The sequence below is a fragment of the Diplotaxodon limnothrissa genome, linkage group LG16 (genome assembly GCF_057381915.1).
Source record: "Diplotaxodon limnothrissa isolate DT_005_m linkage group LG16, D_limnothrissa_male_GT1.1, whole genome shotgun sequence".
Classification (NCBI taxonomy): domain Eukaryota; kingdom Metazoa; phylum Chordata; class Actinopteri; order Cichliformes; family Cichlidae; genus Diplotaxodon; species Diplotaxodon limnothrissa.
This window is the reverse complement of record NC_140611.1, coordinates 32,426,016-32,448,350: the sequence shown is the minus strand read 5'-3', so window position 1 is coordinate 32,448,350 and position 22,335 is coordinate 32,426,016. Positions and strand designations below refer to the sequence as shown.

The window sequence follows — 22,335 nt, the reverse complement described above, 5'->3', positions numbered from 1 at the left end:
TTGCAGCAAGCTAAACAGGCATCCAGACATCATTTTTCACAGCAAAATGGAAGCGATAAAGTGCTGTGAAAAGTATGTGCCCCTTCCCTGCTTTCCTAGCTTTTTGCTTATGTCACACTTTCATGTTTCAGAATATCAAACAAGTTTCAACACTGACATATTTACTGTGGTTATCTTTGTCTTATGTAGTCTTTAAATGATGATTTCATTTTTTAAGAAGTGTGTGAAAAATTAAACACCCTCTAAACCCAACACCTGGTTGTGCCATTCTTGGCAGCAAGAACTGCAATCAGACATTTGCAATGGTTGCGAGAGAGTAATCTCCTGTTTGAGGTCACACTAAAGAATTCAACTGGATTTAAGTTTAGGCAATGACTAGGCCGCTCCAAAACCTTCATTTATTTATTTATTTATTGAGTCATTCAGAGGTGGACCTGCTGGTGTGTTTCTGATGATTGTCCAGCCACCAGTTTATGTCCTGAAGCAAAACAATCTCCTTCAGGATTTTCTGGTAGAGAGCAGAATTAACGATTCCACCATTTACAACAATTCATCTATATCCTGAAGCAGCAAAGCACCTTCAGACCATCACACTACCACCACCATGTTTGACTGTTGCTATAATCTTCTTTTTATGAATTGCTGAGTTACTTTTACGCCACATATAATGAGATTCAAACCTTCCAAAAGTTTCAGCTTTTGTTCCATCAGTCCGGAGAATATTTCCCCAAAAGTCTCATCTCACATTCCATCAAGCAAATGTGAGATGAAACTTTTCTCTTTGGAAAATACCTCAACAAAACAAAAAGCGCAAACTGTTGCTGACTAAAAAGAACACAAACTAAAATTGAAGAGGCATGATAAATAACAAGAGAGATGCAACTCAAAACAAACTTGACTAGTTTAAAAGCAGCAAATGTGATTAACTTTATGAGGTGTGCTAGCACTTTATCAGTGCGTCAGCAGCAGTTGGTTAAATGTCAGCTGTACAGGGTTGTGGAAAGTAAAAATCTAAATAACCAGCCCAAAGCCAACCAAATGAAAACATGGTGCTGGGAGTGCCTAGCCAAAGACAATGACCAGTTGCACTAACTAACTCCGCCTACCAGGAAACTGCAAGACAACACAAATCTTATGACCATAAGTGAGGACTGGGATGTAGCTGGACTGGTAAAACAAAAGCTTTGCCTTTTTTACCACAACCCTCCAGTACAACGCCCACATTCCTGCTGATGCTCCACCAATCTGCCAGTCATCCAGCATCACTCACCATCAATCCACAACATTTAAACTCCTTTGCTCGGGGTAGCCTCACCCCCACAACCTACAGGAGACAGAACACCATTTTCCAGCAGAGAACCATAAATAGCCTCAGGCTTGAAGGTGCTGGCCTTCGAAACACTTCTGGTAAATGTCGCCCCCTGGTGGTGACTGTAAGTTTTACTTAGTTTGTGCAGAGGGTAAATACAACAAACACCTTTAAGATGTTCTTTTAAAATGAATAATTTAAATAAAATCTTTTGCTTTTTAAATGTATTTACTGAAAGTTATCTTCTCGTCATCAGGTATTGATAAATGTGTGCAGTGGGCTGCTGAGGCAGGCGTGTGATTTTTTTTTTTTTTATAATCATCATGATCATCATGAAAGAAAAAGGCAAAGAGTTACTTGGGTGTCCATCTTGTGGACTGATGAGGGATGTTGCACACAATCAATTTTTGATGCCGTTTCAGCGACTCCGTAATCCCTCTGCATACCCCCGGCAGGGGGCTCGTTGCCCTGTTGGGAATTCTTGCTGTGCAGGTCTGCAGGAGGCCAGAGTCTATTCCACCTAAAATTGGCTGATAGGAAGGATGTGTCAGTAGTCAATCTTGGAGGCAGCAGACTGCCACTGACAGACATTAACCACGTGTCACGTTTTATAAACTTTTATAAACTGCTGCAGTTTCCTCATCACTCGCCGCTCTGTGGGATTCGTGCTTGGAACAACTGCAGAGTGAACCTGACTTTTTCTGCCAAAGGAAGTTTTGAAGGTCAGAAGTTCAGAGCGATTTTTTTAAGGATATTTTCTGGGGTGTGATTTACTGAACTTCCTATTTCCTGATGTTTGATGGTAATAAAACCCTCAGACTCTGAGGTGGTTTGTTCTTATCATGAGAGTCATTACTTCTTATAGGCCTCAAAATGGAAAATCAGATCCTGGATTTTATGATCAGGTGAGGTCTTTACTTAATCTTTTGGCTTATAATAATTCCATTTCCATCTCTTTCCATCCTACCTGATGGGATGCTGCTGAACAGTCACTTTTAGGCTTTATTTTCTTCTTAGAAAAAGACTTGACACTTGGTCAAAGACTGACACCATCACTGATTCTCATATTGCCGCCTTCATTAGAGGTGCTAGGACATGGGGCATATATGTGGACTCCATTTACATATAGGGGATTTTCACATGTCACCCTCCCTAGTCCTCCCTTGCCCCCCATGTAAGATTTTATAGATCCACTACTGGATTTAAGGAACCTCACCTAGACCATCCTGGAGCTGAGCCTGGGGAGGGGCCTGTTTGGGCCCACAGATGGAAAGCCTTGGGGGACTGTTGCTAGTTGGATTGAGCAGTGATTGAAGGCGGGTGACTAAAAGACTCCAAAACCTGAGAAGACTGGTCAGTCGAGGGTTTGTTTCTATTACCACTCTATTTCGACCGATCTGGGATTAAAAATAGTTTAACATAGTCACCTCTTAATCTTGAGATGGATACTTGAGCTTTACTCTAATAAGGAGTCACAAAGACGACAGCGGGGCTTAGAAACAAATTTGAGCCTTTATTGGAATGTTGCATTAAATACACAAATCCCATTCTTTTCATAATTTGGTATTTAATAATAAAAAAAAAAGACTTCTAGTCTAACAATACTGATCTGACAGTCATCCTTATTCAGTTTCACTTCTCTTTCCTGGAAACCTGACGTGGTCTGTGTGTGAAGAATGAGAGGGCAGACAGCGAGGACGCGGGGAATAAAAGAACAACGCCTACTCGAATTCAGTAAATACTGCGTATCAAAGCTGCACTGAGGATTAAAACAGTCTCTCGCTGGCACTGATATTCGTAACATTATTTCAACCCCTGATTTCCCCAAGTTTTACATATAAAAACTTTAGTATGAAATATAAACAAGCTCTTCCCAGGATGCAAACAGACAGGCAGATGCTGAAGCTGAAAGAAAAAAGGACAAAAATATGTTCTAAGCGTGATCTCAGAGAGTCACCAGATCTCGCCTGGGCTCGCGTTTTATTCGCATAAATAATGTTCTGGTGTCAGGAAAATACCATCCCACCAACATCCACCAACACCGTCATCATCATCGCCACTCAACAGATCCAGAAATTGTCTTAAAATCATTTTGGCTTACAGACTGTTTTCCCTCATTATGAAAAGAACAAAAAGAAAAGAAACAAGAAAACGGAAAAACATTCACAACACGTTTTCCAGCCCGTCTGTTTGGTCTGGGCTCTTTTTTTTTTTTTTTCTTTCCTCCTTTTCCTGGATTCTTGCACACACCTCCACATGCCACCAAGCGCTGCCTAACATCACTGCCTCAGACCCACCCGCACCCCACCCCACCCTCCTACTGCCAGCAAAACTCCAGAAAGTTAGGACATGACTCCGAACACGGGGTTGTGGCGGCAGATGCTCGGCCCGATCTCTTCGTAGTCCTTTTTGGTGTGGCACACCTGGTAGAACTCCGGCTGAGGAAACACAAAACAGGAGCTTGTCAACATTTAAAATACTGCAAACAATCAGCAGCCAAAGATCTGAAACAGGAGGCGTGGTGGAAAACTAAACTGTTATCGCTGAAAACATGGATGAAACACGGTGCTGAACTCATGTGAAACATCCAGTAGCACAAAACACAAAGCTTCCAAGATCTAAAAGTAGCTTATCGTGACAAAAGTATGAGATTTTGGGGGCTTATTTCTATAACAGGGAAGTACAGAGAGTTGACAGGAAATGACACGGTGACCTGCTCAACCAGGCGAGTTATGGTACCGTCCATTCTCCTTTAACTGAAAAACCATTAGCCAACTCTATGGATGATCTTCGCAGACTGTAATAAATGACCATACTACTACTACTACTACTACTACTACTACTACATCTGCTGGAGCAAACATTTCCTAAATTTGGGATGAATAAAACTGTATTTTTATTCTCTTACACAACTGGAAATCTTTATGCAAACAGAAGTGTCGCCCCCTGCTGGTCATTATAAAGAATGCTGTTGTAATAACAATATAGCAGACGTGTAATAAATACACAGAGGCTGATGGAGGACTTTACTATGTTTGGCAGAAAGATTCAAACTTTTCAGGGAGAGATCAGAGTGCAAATTATTTTAAAGTTCAAAACTCAGGTTTCACTTTACAAACCTGAAAAGTACTTCCATCTTTTACATACAGTCTGTGGCTTTATCTTAGTTTAGTTTTTCTTTAATTAACTGTTTGAGGTTTGAACTGTACGTGTGCTGGAGTGGGTTTGAATTGGAGTGTATTTATTAAAAGCACGACTCCTTTGTGATGTTTGATTGATTGACTGATCGATATATTGGTTCTAAATTTAGACCAAACCGCGGGGGTAAACAGGGGTCGAGGTACAAACTCAAGATGTTTGCGATTATCCGACAAAACTTTCTTTAACTGTGAATCCTGAGACATGAAAAGGATTGTTATTCTTATCGGATTATTCGATTTTTAACATCAATTAGCCTTTGGTGAATCAGCTGTCAGACCTCCGCTCCCACTCACGTTTCCTGCTGATAAAATTATCCGCCTCACTCACACAAATAACTCATCAAGAGACAGGGGAGGAAAAAGAATAATGAAATGTCACAACCACCCACAGCACTCACTTCCACTCAGAGGGACTAAAAGAAACGACACAATAAATGAGGGCTTAACTAAAGTGCGTGTGGCCTTAAATGCCACACGGGAGCAAAGCCGACATGCGGGTGAATCTAAAAGCAGATTTCCTTCTCCTGCAATAAAGTTTAACCACATGATGATGATGATGATGATAACATGAGAAATACTTACAGTTGATGCTAACATTGATCCACCAAACCACACTGCGTATCTCTGCATGTGATGAGTGATGACCTGGACATCGATCGGTTTGGGCTGCGGAGGAAACACAGAGGAAAGATTATTTCAGAAGTTGAGAGAGCTACAGAGTGAATGCAGCCAGGGGAGGACTCTGTAGTAGTGACATTACAAGAATTAGTCACTTTGATCACCACAGATTATATTTGAAACCGTGCAACCGTGCACGAACCCTGACTGACAGTTTCTCAATGTTTTCAAAATCTAAATCAGTGTTTAAGACTTTGTTTTTGGAGCTTAATAAACCAAAGAAAGTGCCGCCTTATATTCAGACCTTTATGAATTAGCCAAAGTTACTAGTACTTAAAAGTTACTATACTTAAAAGTAACTGATGCTTTACTTGTGAATATTTTCACATTTACTGGGCTTTTCTGAGCAGAACAGGAATCCATCAATAACATACGGGTGTGGTTTCTACGGTGCGTCCACCACTAATCAACCCATGTAACAAATAAACCAGGTGATGACAACATCTACATACAACCTGTGATTGCTGGTGCCCCCTAGTGTGTCAACTATATCTTAATATAAATAAATGTGGGATAACGACATCGAGCAAGTGACATCAAACTGAAACAACTTCACAAAATCAAGGCCAAGAAGATCCTATCCTGTTTTCCTTGAATGTAATTGTAATTCCACCTTTTAATGACAAATAGCTGTGAGGGTTCACAGGAGAGGAGAAGAACAGAGTCCAGCTGAGGCGGGGTGGATGGAGAAGAGAGTCAGGAGTACCTTGTCACAGATGAGTAAAAGGAAGAGTTTGCTGATCTGATATCTCTCTAATCCTGACTCACAAAGCCTGATCCCACCAGCTGTCCAGGACGGTGCAAAATTATACTTAACAAGTTTGCAACCGTGTGGCCTGGAAGGGTTTCAGTGTAAAGACGTTAAAATTAGGGACGGATCGCTCTGATATCAGCACATTTATTCACTTAAGTGTAGACTGTGGTCACGTGAGCTGGCATGACTGAAAAACTCCATTTCCAACAGTTATTGGAAAGCTTTTAGTACAGTAAGAGAAACCTGAATCAACAGTTAGGAGGTTGGTATTACTTAAAACTTAAAAGTTTATCTGCATGTGATTTAAATAAGTGTTTCAAGAAGGTTCTGGACATTTCTGCTAAACCTGAACCTGCTCCTGCTCTACTTACGCACACCGAGGAGATTTATTCTGAGGTTCAGAACATTCTGGTCCGCCTTAAATTAGCTGCAGTCGCTGCTTGCTGCTCCTCTACCGTCTGAGGTAGATTTACAGCTGCAGGTCCGCTCGTAATGAATCACCTTTATGACCTGAGCATCTATGGAGCTATAAAAAACTGTGCCCTGCATACCTGAGCCTGAAATATTTCTAATCTTTTTAAGCCTCATTAGATTTTTATAGGGAGAAATTTGCTGTTGAAATCAGTTCATCTACTTTCAATAAACCTGTGTGCCGTTTTGTAATTCAGCTGATTGAGAACTATCGATCCGTGCCCAGTGTAAATTCATTTTTTCTGCTCACCTTGAGCTTGCCTCCGCTCAGCTCCTCACTCATCTTCAGGCGGGCATCGACCGTCCTCTTCAAGTCTCTCTGCAGACGGCGCCCAAAGTCCCTGAACATGGTGGAGCCTCCCGACAGGACGACGTTCTGTGGAAGAAAAAGGACGCCGCTATTACAGAGCTACGAAAAATCACACAAACGCTTAACACCAGTGACCTGCAGCCGACCAGCGGCCTGTATGACTCTTACAAACTAAACTCAAAATGCATTAAAACCCAACAAATGATCACGTCACATGATTTTGTTTTAATAAAAGCTTTAAAAAAGAAAAAAGAAAAAAAACATTTCAAGACTTGTGATTCTTACTTTTTCACTCCTGTCTCTTTCAAACTAAACAAACATTCCCATGAGACCCTTAAAAAGACTGAGTAATACTGGCTTTCTAAGAGATATACCTGTACTCATGCCAATGTTGATATTTAAAGATTAAACATGGATATGGTGTTAATGAAGACGATGATCCTATAAACAGTTGCGTAACTGAACTTTTTGGAAACTCTCCACCTTAATTTACGTCATTTTAGAGCGATTTACCAAAAAGAAAACACACACATGCTGAACAAAGATGATTTTTACTAATAAAAAAATAAACATTAATCACACTGTTGCTCAATTTTCTATAAATATACAAGAAACTATTTATTGGATAATTTTTTGGCTATGATAAAATGGAGTGAAAATGTAATGTGACAGCTGTGAGTCTGCTAAAGCTGTGCCGTGCTCCTGTTACCTCGATGGTTTGGTGTCAAATGGTCGTGTTAAGTCTGTCTTTTTCCCACTATGGGGTTGGGATAATATCAAACATGTTTTATTCCATGGGCTCATGAAAACAGTCGAGCTCAGCATGGTGAACACCATCTGTTCTGTCAGCCAGTGTCATGTCCACCTGTTGTAATCTTTTTATTTTGACCTGTTTTTTTTTGTTGTTGTTGTTGTTTTTTTTTACCTGAACAATCCATCAAACGCACAAACAGGAGCGTGTGCTTCAGTTCTCCCCCGAACAGCAGCATGATGTGAATAAGTCTTACAAAAATGCAGATTTTTTCACTCTTTGAGATGTTTGGTCTTCATGCGTGTCAGCTCACCTTATAGAGAGGACGCCTGACATCGATGGGGCAGTTCTGGATGACCTCGTCCACCACCTCGGAGATGGGCTGGGTGAAGTCCGGGTTGGCAAACTAGGAGGAAGAAACAAGGTTGACATGTCGTCGGGTGCAGCGTGGAGGTAGATACTAAATGTAGCCTTCAAACAGCAAAGTATAAAACAAAGATGTGCAGTTAATTACCACGGGTGGTTCACTGAGGTAACAGCAGAGCCACCTAATCAGCATTTATGAGCAGCAGAAAACATTCACAAGCCACCCTAATTCAGCCATAACAAAATATCAGAGCTTTGTGCATGCCTAATAATGTCGTGGGACTGGGGGCGTGTGTTCATTTGTTTAATTTTTGGGCTCTTTAATAGTTTATCCAGCAGAACACCTCAGACTTGTTTCTTTACAGTCCTGCAAGTTTGCAGCAGAGCAGCATAACAGCAGGACACACACTGGTTTCCCCACAGCTTTGTGTGTCAAACTAGCTGCTTACTAACTTGCAAAGTAAAGTAAACAAACTCACAAATTCCCTTTAATTTAACATTTTGTCTTTAAGTGCATGTGTAAACAATCCTGATAAACTCCTATATTGACACCACAATTTCCCACATGTCTCAGCACCCAATTGCGACAAACAGCAGGTCAAATTTGCGTTTCATGATTTGCACGGCACAGACAGACCTCTGGGTGGAAGAAGATCTCGGGTCCCAGGAAGCGCTCGTAGCCCACGTCGATGGTGAACTCCTTCTTGCTAATTGCGTTGATGCCGGTGTACTGCTTGATCCACTTGGAGCCGTCCGTGTCGTACTTCTGGAACTCTTTGACTAGATCTGGGCACACGTAGCTGAACCGCTCCTGGTGGTCAGAGCAACAGGAAAAAGTTGTGTTATATCAGGTCACAGAAAGCAGAATCTGCCAACTTAATCATCGCGGCTCTATTTGTGTCACAGCTTCTATTATCATGGGTTGTAATGCCGGAGTGATAGGAACATTAGGCACCGACACATTTGAATCGTGCAGCACTAACAGCGCCCCATACTCATTATTTTGATTTGCAGGGACTGGGGTACACTGTGCCAGCACACCAGGAGGCACCGGAATTAACATTTCCAGACACGATAGGCAATATGCACGACAGACAGTGCTAATGTTAATTATTTCAGTTCACTTCATTTCTTGTTTTCTGTTTCGGGGTAATGAAGAATGGCCCCTGACATCCAGAACAAAGTCCTGGATAACAAGCTGTTTAATAAACATAGAGGAAACATGGAGAAATGGGGCAAATCAGTGACTGACAGAGGGAGGAAAAATAAAAGAAAGAGCATTAACATAAAAGTCACATCAATCCGTGACCGGGAAAGTTGGAAAATTAATTGGAGGAAAAAATAATGAATTCTTGAGACACGAATTTAGCTGCAAAAAACAGAGAAAATATTGAAGTGTGCCGTCTGTGTCCCACAAGGAATCGTCTCAGGCTGAGTTTCAGGGAAACTGTGTGTGAAGGACGCCTGCTGCCTGAGACAGACTGATGGCGCCACCTGCTGTCACTGTGAGATAAATGCAGTGCAGTCCCACTTTGTTCCCTGATTTAAAAAATAATTCAGCGGAGTCCGGTGCTGTCACTGCAGCAAACGGAGCTCGAGTGCCCCGGCTCTTTTTCAGCTGAAGCATTTTAATCTAAGGAGTGAAATTAGTCTCATACTGTTGTTTTTTTTTTTTTTAAACAGCGTTCAGCTTCTGTTGTGCACAGAAACAGAAAATTCGGGCTATACAGATATAACACTGCCGATCCTTTTACACTAAAACACAATATTGCATTTGAATGCTGCAGTTTGTCTTTGTTGTAGCTATTCAGCAGTATGACAATGATATTTTAATGACTGTCAGTAGAACATTCTTCAATAACATTATCACCACACTGAGCGTGTTGTTGTGTGTGAGAGCAAAGAGAGAGCAAGGGGATGCTTTCAGCCTCTACAGCCACAGGAGACCAACATGTTGCATGCCACTGCTGACACATTGAATAACTATAATAACAGCCTCCCCCGCAGAGGCGGCGGTGGGAGCTGGAGCTGTACCTTCACTGCCTTGGCCGTCTCCAGCGACTGCTCCGGCGGGATGCCGATCTCTCTCTCCCTCAGGAGCTGCTGGGTGAAGTAGGTGATGTCTCGCCCTGCGATGGGAATGTGCTTTATACAGCTGCCAATTACATAACCTTCAGCCTAAGAGAAAGAGACAGGTGGAGAAAGAAAGACAGAGGATGTCATACAATCTGCAACCAAACAGAGATTCCAGCGGCTAAAGCTGGATGTGTTTTTCCATCACATCTGCGAGGCCCCACGGAGACGTGAGCGTGCTCAGCAGACTCGCTGATTCAGCCTCAGAACGAATTCTGCAAGCACATTTCCTCAAACTGAGTAATTTCTTCCAGCCTCCGAGACACTCTGCCCTACTTTTTAAAATCGGCACTATCCGGTTACTCAGCAAAATGGAAAAATATATAAACACTGCACACGGTCTATAAGACTTCAAAGAAACATACACTGCTGCTCTGCATCACAGGTAAATGAAAGCCATCTGTTTTTATTAACAGTTACAAATGACCATAATGAAAACAGCAATCAATTAAAACGCTGTAGAAATAATTGATTAAAATTAGCACAGGAGCATTTTTTAATGAACAAAAACAGTGTACTTGCTTCCTGTACACATGACATTAAACTCCATTTAACTCCTAAAGCACACACTAGAAAACATTTGGTTTGGTTAGTCATTGAACCAGGAAGTAGATGCATGTGAGTGGTTAGTTTCTCCAAAGGTTTAAAAACGCATTTCCGAAACTGTTTGCTTTTTTAAGATATCAGATTAAATTCTGGACTTTTGTTTTCTGATTTATATTAGAAACTCGACATTTCACGTCTCATATACACATCAAGATGGATCGTTTCAATAAAAGAGGTTCTGCAATAAGGTAGTAGTGCACACTGAAGGCAGAAAGGGGAAAAAAACAGTTAAGGAGCCTGGTGAAAAGGGGAAAACAGGGAAAAGCTACGAGGAAATGCAAAAAAATATGTTTAATTTTCACATAAACAGTAAATTACAGAACAAAAAAAATGATAAAAGGTACATTTATAAGAAAAGAGCAGCGCTTTCAGGCACGACTTCAGTAATGAAAGCCACATGTCGAAACACACCAATCATATAAACTCGGTCTATAAACAAAAGTGTTGCTGGTTCTTCGTGCACATTGGAAGTTATACTAGAACTCTGCTCTGTTCCCATTTTACCTTCACTGAGCAAAAAAGAAACACCAGACCCTCCACTGCTCGATTTTTAAATGTTTTTTAAATGATTGTCTTTACTTCAAATGAACTGAGGTGGGTAAACAGATCAGAAATGAATCAGAAATGTTTTAATTTTAAGCTTTCAAACCATCACTTTCATTTCATGTTTCACAAAACATTTCTCGGTTGCCTTGTCGATTCTTCCCCTCTGAAACTTTCTATTTTCTTCTAATGAACAGAAAACAAAAATAAGTGCAGCTCAGGGATGAGTGTCCTTCAATGGCGTGATCTGTATACTCACCACAGGGATGACGTGGGTGACGCCGTCTCCGCTGTCGATGACGGTACCCGTCAGCGTCCTCTCCCCGACCTGTCTGGATGTCCAGGAGGCAGCTAGAGCGAGCACAGCCTGTCGCGCACACATACACACGGGAATGTCACACACTTCACAGTATGTTCACACTTCAGCAGTGCTAGTGATCGTGACACACTGCTGTGAACTAAACATGGTCACATGATCACATGATATGAAAAGTTATTCAAAACAGACATGCTATAACGGAACCTTTCAAATTCCTCCATATACATTCATATTCTGTTCACATACGGAGGCTCGTTTGTGTCTTTATAATAGAACATACAAAACAAACGCTACATTAAAAGTATTTTAAGTAAAATCCATTTCAGAATCTCAAGTTTTGCTTTATGTTGAACTGAATCTCACACTGAGATATCAGTATCAGTATGGGCGCGTCACACAGGAACAGATACCTGCTAATTAGTGCAAATAAAACTCCAGAATTTCACTCAGTAATCTGAAGCACAGACTTTTTATACGGTCTGTTAGTACAATTAACCCCACAGCGGCCTTTTTGTTGATGAATAACATCATTAAAAATGTTCCAAATGGTTCCAACAGCACACAGAGGCCAACTAGCTGACAGCTACCAGCTAGAGCCACCTGCCCTATAAAATTTCCAGGACCCTATTATTGCAAACTTTACACTCCTATATAAAGTTACCCCCTGTGCAGTTGAATTAATTCTAGTCTTCACTGCAAAATAAAGACACAAACATGCCTCCACAGTTAAACAAACAAACTAGAGCTCTAGGGTAAGGGAGCCTGACCTGCACAGCGATGTAGAGCCCCGGTACGTTGAAGGACTCGAACATGATCTCGGCAGTGTACTCTCGGTTTTCTGGTGTGTTCAGTGGAGGCTCCGTCTGCAAACACAGGATGTGGTACAGTTAGACTCAAGTCTGGACCTAACAGTAAAACTCTGCAGATCAAAAACACTAACACAGATCTACAAATACTCAAACATATTCATGGCAGAGCATTAAATTCATTTATCTTTATCTTTCTAAGAAGTGACTGTTGCAGTTAAACTGAATGTTTAACATCACTGGAGAGGCCCTGTGTTTAAGACTCTTACCAACAGGAAGTAGTGGTCCTCAGGTTCGGCCCTCAGGTACTTAAAGATGATCTGCTCCATGAAGCGCTCCATTAGATCCCAGTCCTCCACAATGCCGTGACGGATGGGCCACTGTTGCAACAAAGCTCAGTTTAATGAGTGACATTAGTGACTTTACAGAAACCTATTCTGGGAAGCTAAAGATGGCAGCTCTCCTTCCTCAGCCTCCAAACACTCAACAGCTGAACCCTCAGCAAAGTCACAGACCATCCACTAAATTTAGATACTCCTACATTCTCATCTATCCCACTTTTTAGCTCTGGGAGTCCAGCTCAGCCTGCAGTTCTCACAAATTAAAAATAGAAGGGAGCGCTGCCTGAGTCTGCCTCTTCACAAGCTGTTAGTCTGTCTCGGGTACAGAGAAACATCTACACGATGCACCCCAAAACCAAGTAGCCCAGCTTGAGCCTTGATAAAATATCCAATCTCTCCTTGTTTAGATGAAATTCACATCGACCGGGATTCTCTGTATTCCTCTAAAGGTCTCGTACCTTAGTGGAATACGTGGGTTTGTCTATGGCTTCATCTCCGATGTAGAAGTCCAAATCATCCACCCCCTTCATCATCCTACGCTGGGCCTGGTCCCCGACCTTGGCCGACTCTTTGATGGCGATACCTGACGAGAAAAGAGAGAATTAAACAGAGAAAGAAAATAAACTGATAAAATCTGGTGCATTTTATGACTAAAGACATTAGAAAAGTGGAATAATGTCAAACATTTGCAGAGGCCCGTTGGCGGAATTGGTTTAAATACGTAGGATGCAAAATACTCACATGATGGAATGATGAACTGTGGCTCTGTGTTCCCTGCATACCCCAGTTTGGTGTAACTGCAACAGACAACAATCAGTTTCACTACAGGGAAACAGGCTGCACGTCATGGACATCGAGTCTGTTGGAACTGCATTTGTATGCGAGGCCTTTTCCTTCAGTAAAGATTATTTCTGGCCCTATCGTTTTGATCAATGGCGTCACTGTCCCTCAGGCGCACTGGGTGGGTGCCAAAAGCAGCAGCGACTCTGGGGATTGCTAATGGGAGCCCCCTGAAAGAGCCATTCATGCTGTATTGGTCAACTATGTTCGTCTATGTTTGTCAAGGAAATCAAGCGTCTTTCATATAACTCGGGCAGCTGCATTTGCAGCGTTGCTGCAGTACGAGAGAATCTGTAAGCATGATAAATGACTTAAGATGTTTAAGATTTAAGAATGGCTGATCCTGAGAGAGCACACCTTCAGATTTAACATCAAAGAACTGAGTTTACAACTGTCTCTCCTCTGTTTGAACAATGTTTCGCAGGCACATGTGAACCAGATGTGATCCCGGCTCAGGGCTCCTGTACTTCCTGCACACAAGGCCCGAGGGACCGATAGAGGACCCTGCTGACGAATGCCAGAGCACCGCGGGCAAAACAAACCACATCCTGGTCACAACAGTGGCTGCTTTGAATTCATCTTTGCAAAACGAGGAGCCGGAAGGACATCAGCAGTATCTCAAAGACGCTGAAGTTATGGCACAACAAATGTGCTAAAAATACGACTCAAATACCAACTTTAAAGATAAGATTCATATGAGGCTGCTCGCTTTTGATCTTCTTCATAAGAAATCAGGAACAAATATTATTAAAATATAAAAAAATATTTAAATGTAAATAAACATTTAACTAAATGCTAATCAGATGATACCCACCTATATTTACCTACGAGACCAGTTTACATTAATAAATTAGTTTAACTACAGACACCTCTTACAGACATAATGGCCTAATTTTCTACTTCTAAACACCATTGCTAATCATACTGACTCTGGATGGCATGACCTTGGAATCCAGCAATACTGTGAGGAATCTTTTAGTCATTTTGGACCAGTATATGTTCTTCAATGTGTAGATTAATTAAAAATGTAGGACTGCTTTCTTTCATTTGATGATTATTGTTAGAAAAATTAGAAACATCCCCGTCTCAGAGTGATGTTGAAAAATTAGTTTATGTACTTTTTACTTCTAGACTGGAATTCATTCATTCAAACTCTTAAAGACCTCACAGTATCTTATTATCGTAACAGAGCATTTCTCTCTCAGACTGCTGTCTTACTTCTACAGTTTCCAAAAGTAAAATGGGAACTTGCTAAAACAGCCCGAAGCTTATGGCTGCCCCTCTCTGAGCCTGGTTCTATCTGAGGTTTTGTGCTCTTCGTGAAGTTCATCCTCCCCACAGTCACCAGAAGCTACTCACAGCCGATCATCTGATTGTACCGTCTATACCTTACAATATAAAACACCTTTAAGCAACTGTTGTTCTGAACTATGGCTATAAAAATAAAAATTGAACTGTGAACAAAATATGTTCAATGATGTCATCACTTCTCCCATATTTTCTAAATTTTTTCACCTACAGATGAATTCATTAGATTTGTTTGACCTCAAGCTGCTGTAATATTTCACTGAAACTCCTTAAAATGAGACGATGAACCTCAGGAGATTTATCCAGGAACAAACATCTATTTAGAATATTTACCCTGTAAGACAGTTATGATGGCTTTTGAGTTTCCTTTCCAATCACAGGTTTCTTTTTCCTGCACAGCACCTTCTGATGCACAGGAAACGCTGCAGTTTGTGTAGAGTAAATACAGACAGGAAGCAGAGATGTACAATTAAGAAGAAACCGGCTGGGATGGTGAACATAGAAATAAAAAAAACCGCTTTTAACTGCTTGTTTTGTCTGATCTCATTGCCAAAGCCTGTGAGAAAACATCAGCTTTTACATAAAAATAACTAAATCGTCCTGATAACTTGTGAAAAATGTGCAAGAAAAATGTAAAAAATAAAAATCCCCGTTAGAAAGCCCACATGTTCTGCAGATCTACGCATGTCTGTGTAGCTGGGAGACAAAAAGGGAAACTCTGCTTCACAGCTAGGCAGATGTGCTCCACCATCTGATTTATGTTTCTGGGGTCAAATAAAGTTAAAGTCCTCTGACAGCAAGAGGTACGAGCTGACAGGCAAGAGTGAAAACACCACCCAGTTCTCTCTTTTCCGCTTCAGCTCAACAACTTTTGGTTATACGGTAAAATCTTATCTGGCATCTTCACACTTTATCTGTACAGCACATTGAAATATTAACAGAGCTCTGGCCAGCACAGATTTTTATTTGTTTTAAGGTGCAGCCAGAAAAAACAGCACAGCAGAAACTCTGAGGGAAACCCACCAAACCTGTGCTCCTGGAGCCTGGAGACCTACTGTATGATGTCACCATGTCTGCTGTGTCTCTTTTTACTGAATTGTCAGGTGAGACTCAGCAGACTCAATATTTTTACTTAACATGAGCTCAGATTTTTGTACTTTAGACACTCACAGCGACAAACTGAGGCAGAGTTATTAAGAGACCATGCAGCTTATCGCATGAATTTTGGTTTAGTCAAAGTTATTTTAAGCCACACAGAACAGATAACTGCACCCACCAGCCACAGCATTAAAACCACAGCCTGAAACTGAGGGCTGCTTTGCAGACAGCTTCACCTGCACCAACAGCACACAAAGCTAGCAACGAGTTTCTCGGCTGGTGGAGCCCAAACAGAGAAGAAGTGTGAACAGGCGCGGTGAACGCACAGTTTCTTTCTTCGTGATGAAATGTAAGTGTGGTGCTTTCAGTTTGTTTTACATCCTAAATGGCTCCTTTCACAAAAAAAAATAAATTAAAAAAAAAACAAAACATAACAATGAATGAAAATTTCAAAATATATTTTTTGCCTTTATTGCATTGTGAAAGTTTATCTCAAAGTCAAACAGTGACGTGAGTCTGTGGGAAATCACCTCATGTGAGCTATGACCTCAGTGAATTTGAATCTATAAATAGGATGTTTGTGTTGTAAATTAGAATCATCAGGGTCACAAAGGATGATAAAGCAGGATTTGATTTACCGTGTCGTTGTGAGTGAGCAGCATCCCTCTGGACCTCAGTCAGGCCAAGAAGGAGCAGCAGAAACGCTCATGGAAAGCACTGCTGACATATGAGTGACTGTGAATCAGGCAGCAATGTATCCCATAGCTGCTATGACATCACCCACTGACATCCCGTTACGAAAACTTGAGCTAAGCAGTTTCGTCGTCACCATCTTGGTGTTTTAACATTGGACATGACGTCACAACAGTCACTAGTCAGGCAAGTGTTTACAGAGGTCTTCAGACTTTTCTAGGACTGGAAGTCCTTTTGCAAACACATTTCTCGCCCCCTAGTGGCCATTAAAAAGTGATCGTTTAAGATACCTGGAAGCTAGGTTCATCTTTTCCAGAGTGTATGCTTCAGACAGCGAGAGGAGAAGGCAAACGGTCTTCAGCAATGCAGTAAATTTGAATATCATTCATTACTTTTTGTGTGCTTACAGTGATAATATTTAACTGACACAAAATCCCAAGGGTCGCCATTTGGAAAGCACTGGAGCTGTTTGTCTCTGAGGAAACCTTAAAGATTTATGCTGCTTGATTAAGGAAAAGAGTGAGCTGACAAAAGTTGCCATAAAAAATGTTGTGCAACTTAATTTCCTTCATCAGTGCGTAATTAGTCACATTCATGTTGTTAAAGTCACAGCTACAGAGTTATTAATGATGATGATCTGACACATGCTACAAGTGATGGCTTCAAACTTTGAATGGTAAACAGACTCTGTTAATACTGCATTTCTCTAGTTTTTCAAGCACTCAAAGCACTTTATGATACGAGTAACACTCACACAAACATTATTCTGCGACACAAAGAGCTGTTTAAAACTATAAGTGTGTGAATAAACACTAGAAAACTAAACTTCTGAGAAAAATGAGAACCAATAAAACCACTAACCTGATCCACCTCCTAAACCTCAACTTCCCATTTATTTAAAGAAAATAAACTTTCAAAATTTCATCACAAAAATGACCACGATTCAGGGTTTTATTGCCTTGGACACAGCTAAAAATGAAAAACCCTGTGCTGGCAATCGTAAAAACAAACAGCTGTATCACATGTGTAACAACAACAAGTCCTCTGAAAACCTTCATTCCACAGAGCCGTCCTAGCTTGCCTACTTTGACCTGCCCGGACACGCTTTTAAATTAAAAAAAAAAGAAAGAAAAAAGCACGTCACCCAGCACGACAGCGGACACATCGTTGCACAGGACAACACGAGCTGCAGGTTTTATGCTGCCTTTAGCTAAATTATCCTTTATTTTTATTGGAAAACACAGTTTTTAAGTCCAGCATGAGCTTTATTTATGACACCGCTGAACTCATGTCAGGAGACCCCCACAGGTTGCTTCAGACAGAAGACTCCACCCAAACTTCAGCTGCAACACCTGCGATTGTTTTTTTTAAGGAAGCTTTGGTGTCCAAAAAAACCAAAAAACAAGTATGACTGTGACTGAGCTTCTTTCAGTCTAATCTGATAATATCATCTTGGCCACTCAGAGGCCTGATGATGTGTAAAAGGATGTGAAGCGGTCACTGTATTAGTCAGAGGCAGCTGCTGAGCCCCATCAGAGCTGTAAAACATCTGCCCACAGCTGGCACTGTGTGCCTCCGCCGCAAAGTTTCTACTTGGAAAAATAGAAAACTCTTCTTTCTTCTGGTCAGAGGTTTGCATGGGTATAAAAGTGGAACCTGAGGGTTATTATGAAGCAGTCTGCTCGCTGAGGAGAAATTGGCTCACAGATTTCGCTGCAGTAGATTGGTTAACAACCTGAGGGGATAGGCAGGCTGCTGATACGAGCTGTATACACTGTGACGAGTTCAAGCCTCCACATGCAAGCAATGCATGGCACGTTTAGCCCAGATTAACAGAGCAAGCACACCTATCACACCGGCACCACCTTTTAGCCAGGGCTGCAGGTAGTTAGGATAAAAAAACACCTCCCTCTGTTTGTTACTGTTCACGTTCTTGCAGCGTTTGAGCCTCTGAAAATGGCTGCACAGTCAATTTTAATATTTCAAACAAGCCATTACATAAAGCTGCACTCCTATCACGACTCAGTTGGTGCATTTTGAATGCACTGTGGTGCCCACCAAAGATCTTTTAACCTTTCACCAGTTTGTAATCATTTTCTTTTCACATTTAGATTCATTTTGTTCATCAAATGACCAGAAACATTAGATCAACTGTTGTGTGTATAATCACACACACAAGATGCTTCCAACAACCAAAACCTTCACCTCAGAAAACCATCCTAATTTCTTTTTATTTTCCCCCCTAAACACTTTTGTGTATTTTTTCTATCACCTTTAACTGTAAACCTGCAGCATGTCCTAAACAGGAATATTAAAGAACATCTGCCCTTAAATGCATCATGCAGCATTTATGAAGCAGCATTATGGAAATGATGTCAGCTGTAATGTTGTAAACATGTTTTTAGGGCACAAAAAAAGCAAAGGTTTAAAAATATAATTCACAGAAAGACTTTTTAACGCCTTCCTTCCTCATTCATAAAAAAGAAAACAGTCCTGCTCATCTTTACAACTCATCGCGTGGTTCAATCATTAAAAACAATCCTTTCATTTATAGTTTTTGCAGCGTGTGAAAGGGGCAGCAGTTCCAAGGGAGTTAATGCAATAATTTCTTCAGATTTGTAGAACTTTCAGCACATCCTGACTGCTTCATTTCACATGAACTGGAGTGGCAACAGTAACAACGTTTTTAATAAAAACTTTCTCCAAAGTGTCCTTTCAGGGTGGCCATGCACATGAGTATGACTTCAGCTTGAGTAAAAAGGCTACATTTTTCTCACAGTCTTGGTGATTTTCCTTCTGTGAAGAGCCAGCATTTATTTGGTGGATGTCAACATTTTTTAAAGCAGGAAAAAACCCTGAAGTTGTTTTACTGTCCAAATACTTATGGACTGACCTCATTTCCCCCCCAAAGTCCCCAAAAGGGAACAGTACAGCTGAACAATATCTTTCAGAATCATCCCTTTCCAAAACTTCAGCTAATTGTTAACATTTTATTTTATTTCCAATTACCTATGAGCCTGGAAAATGACAAAACATTCTCATATCCCACAAGACTAAAATAAATTTGACCATGTTTCAATACTGACTCTAACTCTTTCCTTCCTCCTTCATAGAAAAGGAAACAGCATTTTTCAAATGTCATGCATGGTTTAATGCATCATCTAACAGAAAGTCTGCACCCAAAATTAGGCTGTTGACACCTAACACAGCATTTCCATTAAAACCACGCATACAAAATCATTTCCATCATGGCAGCGTTGAGCTACAAATTCACAAAAAAAACTGTGTCGCTGTCCAAATATTTATAGACATGGCTGTAATACTTAGATAGCATGTGAGAAAAATCTGTTAGCTTCAACCAAATTAAAAAATAAATAAATAAATCAGAGAGTGATTGCAGGATAGGGGAGAAAGGTGTGTTTTGTTCTGTTGTAGCTAGTTATTGTGTAAAGTAAAAATGACAGTGATTTGGTGGTGATTAAAATACGTTCAGAATTTGCAAATTAATGATTCATCTCATAATGGATGACAGACTGCTCTCCTCTACATAACCTGGCTTTATAAGTTAAAAGTATCGGCATTAATATTTGCAAAGCTAGCCCTGTATTTACTTTATGGGATTGATACCAAAATTCCAAGAGCATTGCACAGCAGTACTCTGATCAATGCAAGGAGCTGCAGGAGGAGCTCAGATTGTCTTTCTCTGTTTTTTTCCCCTCTGTCCTCTAACACAACATCCGATGCCAAAGTTTTAGATGTTTTTATCTGCGAGATCCAAGTCGTTATGAGAAGAATCGTCGGACCGGTAAAAGAGGCGAAATTAGAGAAGTTAATAAAAAAAAAAACCACGCTCGGATGCCGAGAGACGACCATATATGGACTAAAAAACGTGAATGAGGAAGTGTAGGCTGTGTAGGAAGTAGTACCGCGCATGCTCAATCCCAAATTAGTGAGCAAAGAGATTTATGAATTACACTCGTTTTTACAATCTTTTTTTTTTTTTTTTAAAGTGGGAGCAAACACAAGCAAAGAAAATTTTATCTTATTAGCATCAGATATTATCATGAGAGCGGAGGTGCAGATTTTCCAGCTCCAGATGAATGAGGGGAACCCTTCCTGCCTCAGGTCTGCACCAGAAAACACCACCTGAGCGGCAGGAAGGAGAACCAGAACAGGAAGGCGTTTAAACTAACCCTGAAGCTCCCGATAATAAGCAGTAATAAGTCGCTGTTAGCATGTTCGCTCGCTGCCCAGCTGTGAGTGTACACAGACACACACCCATGGCTGCTGCCCCTGCTGACACTGACAGCCCCCTCAGCCCCCGGGCTGCCCGTCTGCCTGCACGGCGGTCCGAACTAAACAGCTTACCCTGTGCCGCAGTCGACAACACACGCCGGTAACCGTCCAGCCATCTCTGCCCCCCGGGTCTCTGGCGCGCTACGAAACCGTTAAGATATGATGGAAAGCTGGCTGTGTCGGCTGGAGGATCTGGCTGGCCGTCCACAGGCGGAACCCTAAGCCCCGCACACTGCCGTTTTCCACTTCCGCACTCGGCTTCTGGCAGGCAGGGAGAGGCAAGATGGCGGAGGCCGGGCAGAGCGACGCAGGCAGGGACGCGGAGCTGTCAATCACCGAGATAGGGCGGGGCCACAGTGTGGCGGACCAAAAGTGCCAAAATCAATCAGCAATCAATCAAAAAATAAAATAAAATAAAATGAATGAATTATGTTTAAGGGAATTTTAAAAATAAAATTGCGAGTAACAAATGAAAACTAATATTTCTATGAACCTAAAATTTACTTAGTTAAAAAAGGTAAAGTTAACTTATTTTAAGGTTTTATACATATAAATATATATAGCCAGGTTTGAAAAAAAACTGAAATTAAAGTTGCAAAAAAGCTATAAAAATCTCAAAATTAAAAGAGAAAACAAAAAAAAAAATTTTTCTCATCAATAAAAGAATATTTACTGCATCAGTTTGTCTTCATTTTATCTGAAACACACAAGGATCAAATCTCTGACTTTATTTTGGGGATATTGTCCTTAAATATAACTAAAGCTTTCACACAGGAGTCATAAATGATATGAAATAGAAATAAATACCTTGGACTGAAATGTCATATTTGATTCCACCACTGAGCTTTCTTTTTTCCAAAATAGTGTGTATATAGTAAAATATCAATAATGTCACTCCTGTTACGTTTGTACCATCAAACTGAAATGAGACTAGTGTCAGCAGCTACACTAGCAAACTGTTTTACTAGCTAAACTTAGCATCATTGTTGTCTATGGGACTCAGTTCACAGTACATGATTGCCTTTAAGTGTTGCTCCACAGCTTATAAATAAAGTGTTGTTATCACATTCATAAGTGTCTCCGTCTGCATTTGCATCCGTTTTCCTGATTCGGCCATGACAAGTTCCTCCCAACCTCTCTCTCACACCGAGTCAGGCTCTGACTGACGAGAAGTTTAAAGTGTTGCTCGAGAATCTTCCTCCAGGATATCCACTAACCGCCCGCTCCCTCCATCACTCCGAGGACAAGGATGGCCGGGAGGCTTACGGACACTACGTCAGCGAGCCGTGGTGTCAGGTGGGCTTCTCTGTTCCCTTTTCACTTATAAAAACAAGAAAAATGAAGGAAACCAATGAACAGATGCCCAAGAAGCTGTTTAAAGTTATACATTCAGGCACAGTCGGTATAATCAAAGTCATGACTGTTTGCATAATCAGCAGGAAACACTTTGAGTCCATTCCAGCTCCTTTGGTGCAACTCAAAGTGACGACAGGTAACCTGGATACCTGCAGCT

At 41.1% G+C, this 22,335-nt stretch overlaps 1 protein-coding gene across 1 annotated transcript; it reads right to left on the bottom strand.

The window, feature by feature from the left end:
- Nucleotides 1-2,824: 2,824 nt before the first annotated feature.
- LOC146616496 (actin-related protein 3-like) lies at nucleotides 2,825-21,081 on the bottom strand. The gene is made up of 12 exons (XM_085375274.1): nucleotides 20,895-21,081; nucleotides 13,329-13,384; nucleotides 13,046-13,170; nucleotides 12,516-12,626; nucleotides 12,208-12,303; nucleotides 11,381-11,488; nucleotides 9,874-10,017; nucleotides 8,477-8,650; nucleotides 7,787-7,879; nucleotides 6,663-6,788; nucleotides 5,092-5,175; nucleotides 2,825-3,747 (listed from the first exon to the last, which is right to left on the bottom strand). The coding sequence occupies exons 1-12, from the start codon at nucleotides 20,936-20,938 to the stop codon at nucleotides 3,652-3,654; spliced, it is 1,257 nt and encodes a 418-aa protein (XP_085231400.1). The 5' UTR covers nucleotides 20,939-21,081; the 3' UTR covers nucleotides 2,825-3,651.
- Between the last annotated feature and the right edge of the window lie 1,254 nt (nucleotides 21,082-22,335).

Excerpts from the sequence above, each read along its gene's own strand:
- LOC146616496 (XM_085375274.1), bottom strand. The coding sequence starts at position 20,938 with ATGGCTGGACGGTTACCGGCGTGTGTTGTCGACTGCGGCACAGG. Across the intron at positions 12,627-13,045 it reads AACCCACGTATTCCACTAAG|TGGCCCATCCGTCACGGCAT; the intron begins GTACGAGACCTT and ends TTGTTGCAACAG. Across the intron at positions 11,489-12,207 it reads GGCTCTACATCGCTGTGCAG|GCTGTGCTCGCTCTAGCTGC; the intron begins GTCAGGCTCCCT and ends TGTGCGCGACAG.